Raw genomic sequence first — 8,426 nt, forward strand, 5'->3', positions numbered from 1 at the left:
TCACTGACTGACAGAATAAGAAAAAGTAGCCTGGAGCAGAAATTCGTGGTTTCCTGAACGTTGATAATGCTTCCTGACATATTGGTAGGGTTTCACCCAATGCATTTCTCTTTTAAATCCATCAGTAAATTATTTCCCAGTCCAGGCAATGAACTCATGTTACCATAACCTCAGGGTTTAGCATCCCCTTTTAGAATTCTTAGCCCTGTTCTATTTTGTTTTTTAAACCAGAAACATGATGAGTTAATCAGGGGGAGAAAGGCAAGGAAATAAACCCCAGGGGTTCTGCAGAGAGAGGGCAGTAAGGATTTGAACTGAAATCTGGTCTGATCTGAGAAACAAAATCTTGGGTTATTTTGCCATTTAGACAGCAACACTATTTCCAGTCAATATAAAACAAGTGCTGGAATAAAATGGAAATCTCCCTTTTAGGGGTCCAGGAGTAAATACTGAAAAAAGGACAGTGTGTTCAGCAGAAAGACATAACCTCTCTTTCAGGACAAACAGTACAATTGACCACGGAGGAGCATTGACTACTCAAGATTCATCCTAAAAAATAAAATCATTTTACTTCATCACAGACTGTCAAATTCTGTTCCAATGACTCCTCTTGGGAATTAGCAAGGTCAAGGGAAAGAAGTGCAAGTTGGCCCTCGCCATTTGGCTTAGTGGATAGAGCGTCAACACATGGACTGAAGGGTCCCGGGTTCAATTCTGGTCAAGGGCATGTACCTTGGTTGCAGGTTCCCCAACCCTGGTCAGAGTACATGCAGGAGGCAACCAATCGATGTGTCTCTCTCACATCGATGTTTCTCTCTGTCTCTCCCTCTCCCTTCCACTCTCTAAAAAAGAGAACTGCAAGTTGGAGAGCAGTGTAAAGGTATATCTTCATTGCAAGAATATGCTTTTTGTCTGATGTATTCATGCTCACCCCATCAAAGAATCCAAGATTAAAAGATATGATCAGTTATGAGAAATGGTTTAGCCATCATAAAATCAGATAACAATGGAAATAAATAAAATGTTTAATGATATAACATACACAGTTTACAATGTGTATAGATTATTTATTTTGTTCATATCCTAATTACATTTTTTTCTTACTAATGTGCCATATCCAGTCTTTGCATGTCCTAAGACTCAAATCAAAACTAGGTGAGCCGGTGGTTTTCTTTATAACTTATTTAAAATTGATATTTGTAAGGTTTTTATTTAGGATTAGCTAGTCCTGAGTTATCAAATTTACTTAAGTAAAGTGTTCTAGATATTATCAACCAAAATCTGATGTGAAAAAACCTACATTGTTGTAGGGCAGCGATTTTCAACTCGTGTGCCACAGCACACTGGTGTGTCGCAAGAATGTTTAAAACATGCAGTACCTGACTATTGAGTCAGGGGCACTGACCTATTTTCCCTTATATTGTCAAATAAAAAAATGACAACAGCCAACACAATAGTTATTGAGTGAATTAATCAAAATTATACCTATTTTCTGTCAGATAGTAAAAAATATATATTTTTTTGATGTGCTGCAGAATTTTACTAATTAGTTTGTAGGGCCATTTGTTATCAGTCTTCCCATTAGACACATGACCTTCCTCTCTGAATTTCCTGACTGTGCAGTTCCTAGCAGAGTAAGAAATAACCCAAATTCTGTTCTAGTATTCAATCCCACCCCACTGCAAGGGCATGGAAGCAGAAGAAAAGCATCTGTGGCCATTAAAAAAAAAAATCTTCCACATTATCTAAGAAAGGACTAGCCTCGGATGTTCAAAGGAGAATATTGTTTAGGTCGCTATAGATGAAATGCAGAGAGTCCAGCAGTGTAGTCCAGGCAAGCCCATCTGCATTTTGGGCCCACCTAATCTAACTGAAAGACATTTAGATTCCTATGAGTCCTGGCCATGTGTGAAGAAGATTTGAGGCCTATAAATAAATCTCTCTATAAAAGAAAAACATTTTTTCATTTCTTATCAGAGAAACATAACATTTTTTATTGTCACCTTGAAAAGAGTCTGGAAGGAATGTGATACAGAGAGAGAAAGTTTTGAAGTAGGGGAAAGAAAGAATGTAGGGAAATGTTATTCTACTGTCTTAATCCTCAAACAGTAGTCCATCAGACTAGAAGCATCACAATACCTGGAAGTATACTAAGAATGCAGAAGTTCAGGCACACTCAAGACCTTCTGAAACAAAATCTGCATTTTAACTTGAAATGATGAAATCATGAATCTTAAGATAGCTGAGTTGATATTTTTAGTAACCACAAAATACCAGAGAGAAAAAGAGAGAGAGAGGGAGAGTTATAAACTGCCAGAAGGAAAGCTGGCATAATGCCAATGCCAAACCATTCATCAGTTTTATTTAGCAATTTGTACTGATTCTTGATCATACCATGTTCACATTTTTAGTTTAATATTGATTCAAATAGTTGGTAGAATGAAAAGGGCACTGGTTTTACAATCAGAAGGCCTTGTTCCAAATTCCAGCTGTACAGCTTACTAAAGAGGTTAACTTTACCTTCAAGGTCTTCATTTAAACATTGGGGCTATCTATATCCATCAGAATTCACTGCACAGAAACAGGAAACCCTCTATGTTTCCAAGAATAATTAGACTTGCTCTATCTAATTCTTTGTCATGATCTCATCACTAGCAGAGTGTGTGTGTTGTAACCTTGAGCTTTTCTCCAGGGACTCCTGGAGTCATAGTATTGACCCTTAACCAAACCCGAATAGAATACACAAACAAATGATTAGTGTAGCCCTGTGCTAAAGTCCAAAACTTGTATTAGGGAAGCCTGTATAAACTTGTCAGTATTATTTGTAGAAAATACACATATTGGTGGTTTACACCTGGTTTTTATTGTTATCTGAATTTCTCTTATTGAGCTTGATCACGCAGTCTGTTTTCACTATATAACAATGGAGTATAAAACACCTTTCTCCCTCAGATGAGACTGGATTCTTTGAAATCAAGGCATTTCACACGTGTCTTGGTGGTTTGTGATACAAAGGGAAAAAAGGTCAAGACAAAAAGTGAAAGAAAAAAAAACCCACTAAGCATCATCCTGAAAACTAGAGACAAGGGATTTGCACATGACAAAATCTGAGCTATTTCATTTGGACATTAATGGTAAGAGAGACCCCAGAATACTGGAAGATGTAGGACTATTGGACTACATAAGCAACTACACTAGATTTATGAGTAATAAAAGAGAATAGATTCCAATAGGTCAGAAGTGCTTAAGGATGCACAGACTATTTCTTATCCTTCACTTCCTATCTTTATATAGAAGAAAAGTGGGCACATAATATTCAAGTAATATCTACCTTAATGATGATTTAGGCATGGAAAGTACCAGAAATACCAGAAGATCATTTAAATTTGTCCCATGAAATACCCTGCATTAATCTAGGAGTCACATTACAGATCCTCATCCTTTTAGATTACTGCCTTCATCTTACCTCATTTGATACACTTTTTTAAAAGGTCCTAATTGCCTTAGACAGGACTTATCCTGGGAAAGTTGGATCTTATAAGATTTCAGGTCTTCAGCAAGAAAGAAGGGCATATTTAGCCTTCATTAAAAAGCTAGGAAATATAGCCAGATGGATGTGCTATTAAAAATAATAATATGTGAATTTGGACCCCACATATTTAAATAATACATTCTAAAGGTCACAGTTCATTCAACGCAATGTGAAAAAAAATAATTCTTCACCCCAGTTTTTAACTTTAAAGATGTCTTACTTGCTTCTTCCGAAAGAATGATTTCTTTGAAGTAGATAAAGCAGGTGAGTGACAGCCAGTTTTTCTCCAGCTTTCACTCATTGATATTAAAATTATGTTTGGGTGTTGAGTACACTTTTTGGTTCAAAAATCCTGGTCAGACATAAAAGAAGAAGAAAAAAAGTGTCCTCCAAACAGACAATGGGAGCTCTGGGTAGAAGGGATTTTTCTGGAGAGATCCTTGTCCCACTTATAGTCTTATTTCACTCAGTCCTTATATTTTTGAATACCTCAATTCCAAATAAGTTCCTCAATGTCATCTATTTTCTGCAGGGGAGATGAAACTTTCTTTGATTAAACAAACAAAAGGAAAGGGAAATGTTCTATTTAGTCTCCATCTAAAAGTCATCACACACTTTCTCATCTTGGACATTCTATTGTCTTCTTCTAGTTCTGTTATTAGCATCCCTTAATGGCACAGAGCTCTGTTTGAGATCTTCTGCCTCCCTACCAGTGTTCTGTCAGTGTTCTCTGTAAATAAGGACTCAAAAAAAGTTATGTTGTTCAAGATGTTCTCTGTTATTATATCTTATGGCTTCTTTCAGCTTTTCCTATTCTCATCCTACTGGCCACTGAAATCTCAACATTTTCCAAGTCCAACATCTTGGTCTCCTGCATTTCTCTTAATAATCTCAGCACATCTGTACTAAAGAAGGTGCAATTCTATTTCAGGACCAAAGTTTGGTTTATATTAAAATATGTTAGAAAGAATTATATAGTACTAGAGGCCCAGTGCACGAATTTGTGCCTGAGTGGGATCTAGCCACAGGCCCCAATCGGGTGGGGGAAGGGGCTGATGGGGGTATGGGTCTGGCGGGGGGGGGGGGGGGGCGGGGGGGAGGTTGCAGGCGGTTGGCGGGCCAGCCCCACCCCCTGGTCAAACTCCCAGTTGAACTCCCAGTCGAGGGGACAATTTGCATATTAGCCTTTTAATTATATAGAATGGTTTGGGGAGGGTTCTTTTTTTCTCTGAGTTAGCCTCACATATTTTGAGTGATCATGGGAGGACAAATAAAAATCAGGTCATCAACAGCAAAACTGGACTCTCAGGTGTTAGAAAAAAATGCTAAATGCATTCTATTTTTTCAAATATTGCTTTACTTGGATGTCTGCTATGCACTTATGTCAGCCAATTTAGCAGTTACAATACCAAGTTCTTTAGGGTAAATACCAGTAACCTCTGGTGGTGAAAAGAAAGAGGAATCTATGCATCTCTTCCTCCAATAACCTCTCTGTCATATTATAGTGAAAGCAATTATCAGACACTAAGAACTCTCCATCTATATGCTCTTCAACACACCCACCACAGGAGATCCTCATTCTAAGGCATCTACAATGATATTCTGACAAGTCATCCAACTTTTTTGGGAAAAGGCAACAGGAAAAATGGAGGATACATACTGCACAATGAATCTCTAAAACTTGTAACACTACACTGTAAGTATTAGGCAGCTGTTAGGCTTAATGCACTCTTTCTTGTACCTGGATAATGGCAGGTGATGGTGCCTATACCACTGTTTTAGCCAGTCATGTACCTTGAACTTCACTCATTTCACCAATAAAAAAACATTTCTAAGATTCCTTATACTATTTAGTGATCTCTTTGAGTAGATTAATATTTAAGGAATATATAAAAACACAATTGCAGTAAGAATTTCTAATTAAAGTCTTTTATATATGTATATATAGTATATATACTACAATGTATATAAGATTACATATTAAAGTTAAACTATTTAACCACTTACATCACACAATTCAAATGATATATTTTGAAGCAAATTACCACATCTGATTTTGATCATCTTGTAGAGAGTAACCATGTTTTTATTTGTTCAGTATTCTCTCTGGGTTCAAGCACTGTGTTAATATATGAGTGTCAGATTTCTACTACTTCCGTGGGGCTTCGCGGCGGAGCGGAGCGCTCCTTCTCTGACGCACGTCGGCGGCGCGTCTTGAGCAGAGGCGAGCCCGCGGCCCCGCAGCCATGACTGAGGCTGATGTAAATCCGAAGGCCTACCCTCTCGCAGATGCTCACCTCACCAAAAAACTATTGGACCTCGTCCAGCAGTCATGTAACTACAAGCAGCTTCGAAAAGGAGCCAATGAGGCCACCAAAACCCTTAACAGAGGCATCTCGGAGTTCATTGTGATGGCTGCAGACGCAGAGCCCCTGGAGATCATCTTGCACCTCCCGCTGCTGTGTGAGGACAAGAATGTGCCCTACGTGTTTGTGCGCTCCAAGCAGGCACTGGGGCGGGCCTGCGGGGTCTCCAGGCCTGTCATCGCCTGTTCGGTCACCATCAAAGAAGGCTCCCAGCTGAAGCAGCAGATCCAGTCCATTCAGCAGTCCATTGAAAGGCTCTTGGTCTAAACCGACGGCCCGTGCCACACTCTCTCTTGCCTCCTCCCCCTCAGGTTGTGTATCATATTGTCTGTGGTGCCACGTAGGATTTCCAGCTACCTTCTATTGTTATAAAATATTGTAGTAGTAAATCTTTTTATATTTTTTAATTATTTTTGTTTTGTCTTATAGATTGTCATCCCACACTCACCCCCCACTGCCCTAAACCTCCACTTCCACTTTCCTCCCTTTTGAAAAATGAACTAAGCCCAGAACAGGTGGAAGCAGAGTGGTGCCACCATTCAAAGGCAGGAAAGAGCCAGGGGAGAGATCTGGTTCCAGCTCTGAGGCTCTAGCTCCCTTTTGTGTACAGGGCATGGTGAAGTAGACACCGCCCACTTGATCTCCCTTGAGCGTGGCGTATAGAACCATTCCATACATGATCCAGGGGTTCCTTTGCTCTCTAAGGGATTATGCATCATTTGGGGAAGAAGCATGTATCCTGTGAGGTTGTTAGTTGTATGCCCAAGTGTCATTTGTTAATGTACCCCTACCGTTTGCTTTTGGTAATATGATATGGCCATTTCCTTCCCCCCCACCCCCCAAAAAAAAAACACAAAAAAAAAAAAAAAAACACCCTCCCAATTGTGCCCCTGAGGGTGGCAGGACAGCAGCATACCAAAGAGCTGTGTGCTGCAGGATTCCAAAACTGGCCTGGGCTAGTGAGACATGGAGCAGCTGACCTAGGTCTGAAAGGAGTCTGGAGTGGCAAGACAAAGTAGTCAACTGGTGCTGGAATGAAGGATTCTGGGCAAGTCTTGGAGACCTGGAAGCTACAACAGAGGTGATGGAGTCCAAGGAAACATCCTTTCTGGTGAATAGATTTCTTCAGTGGACACTTGGTATCAGCTCTGGGAGCCTGTACCCATTTCCCGTCCTGCCATGATGTGGGTCAGATGTACTGTGTTCTTGATCACATCAGAAGGACAGTGCTAATGTGTCATTCTTGTGAGAGTCCTAGTAAAGAAATATATTCATACTACAACTTAAAGAAAAAGTGTGATTCTTGGCCAAGCGTCCCTGGGTCCGGGTGAGACCATGTGTCCCAGGATCTGGGTGAGGCCTCGTGCACCTAGGCCCGGGTGAGCCCAAGTGGCCCTGGGTCTGGAAGAGGCCAAGCGTCCCTGGGTCCGGGTGAGACCATGTGTCCCTGGATCCGGGTGAGGCCTCGTGCACCTAGGCCCGGGTGAGCCCAAGTGGCCCTGGGTCTGGGAGAGGCCAAGCGTCCCTGGGTCCGGGTGAGACCATGCGTCCCTGGATCCGGGTGAGGCCTCGTGCACCTAGGCCCGGGTGAGCCCAAGTGGCCCTGGGTCTGGGAGAGGCCAAGCATCCCTGGGTCCGGGTGAGACCATGTGTCCCAGGATCCGGGTGAGGCCTCGTGCACCTAGGCCCGGGTGAGCCCAAGTGGCCCTGGGTCTGGGAGAGACCAAGCGTCCCTGGGTCCGGGTGAGACCATGCGTCCCTGGATCCGGATGAGGCCTCGTGCACCTAGGCCCGGGTGAGCCCAAGAGGCCCTGGGTCTGGGAGAGGCCAAGCGTCCCTGGGTCCGGGTGAGACCATGTGTCCCTGGATCCGGATGAGGCCTCGTGCACCTAGGCCCGGGTGAGCCCAAGTGGCCCTGGGTCTGGGAGAGGCCAAGCGTCCCTGGGTCCGGGTGAGACCATGTGTCCCTTGATCCGGGTGAGGCCTCGTGCACCTAGGCCCGGGTGAGCCCAAGTGGCCCTGGGTCTGGGAGAGGCCAAGCGTCCCTGGGTCCGGGTGAGACCATGTGTCCCTGGATCCGGGTGAGGCCTCGTGCACCTAGGCCCGGGTGAGCCCAAGTGGCCCTGGGTCGGGGAGAGGCCAAGTGTCCCTGGGTCCGGGTGAGACCATGTGTCCCTGGATCCGGTGGAGGCCTCGTGCACCTAGGCCCGGGTGAGCCCAAGTGGCCCTGGGTCTGGGAGAGGCCAAGCGTCCCTGGGTCCGGGTGAGACCATGTGTCACTGGATCCGGGCGAGGCCTCGTGCACCTAGGCCCGGGTGAGCCCAAGTGGCCCTGGGTCTGGGAGAGGCCAAGCATCCCTGGGTCCGGGTGAGACCATGTGTCCCAGGATCCGGGTGAGGCCTCGTGCACCTAGGCCCGGGTGAGCCCAAGTGGCCCTGGGTCTGGGAGAGGCCAAGCGTCCCTGGGTCCGGGTGAGACCATGTGTCCCTGGATCCGGATGAGGCCTCGTGCACCTAGGCCCGGGTGAG

General features: G+C 43.8%; 1 protein-coding gene across 1 annotated transcript; it reads left to right on the forward strand.

Annotated features, from left to right (window-relative positions):
- The first annotated feature begins 5,686 nt into the window (after window positions 1-5,686).
- On the forward strand, window positions 5,687-7,180 carry LOC129150738 (NHP2-like protein 1). The gene is made up of 2 exons (XM_054723353.1): window positions 5,687-6,209; window positions 6,328-7,180. Exon 1 carries the CDS (start codon window positions 5,779-5,781, stop codon window positions 6,163-6,165), a length of 387 nt encoding a protein of 128 aa, XP_054579328.1. The 5' UTR covers window positions 5,687-5,778; the 3' UTR covers window positions 6,166-6,209; window positions 6,328-7,180.
- The last annotated feature ends 1,246 nt before the right edge of the window (window positions 7,181-8,426 follow it).

This window comes from Eptesicus fuscus, chromosome 11 (genome assembly GCF_027574615.1).
Source record: "Eptesicus fuscus isolate TK198812 chromosome 11, DD_ASM_mEF_20220401, whole genome shotgun sequence".
Classification (NCBI taxonomy): Eukaryota; Metazoa; Chordata; class Mammalia; order Chiroptera; family Vespertilionidae; genus Eptesicus; species Eptesicus fuscus.

Coding starts and splice junctions, on each gene's coding strand:
- LOC129150738 (XM_054723353.1), top strand. CDS start 5,779: ATGACTGAGGCTGATGTAAATCCGAAGGCCTACCCTCTCGCAGATGCT.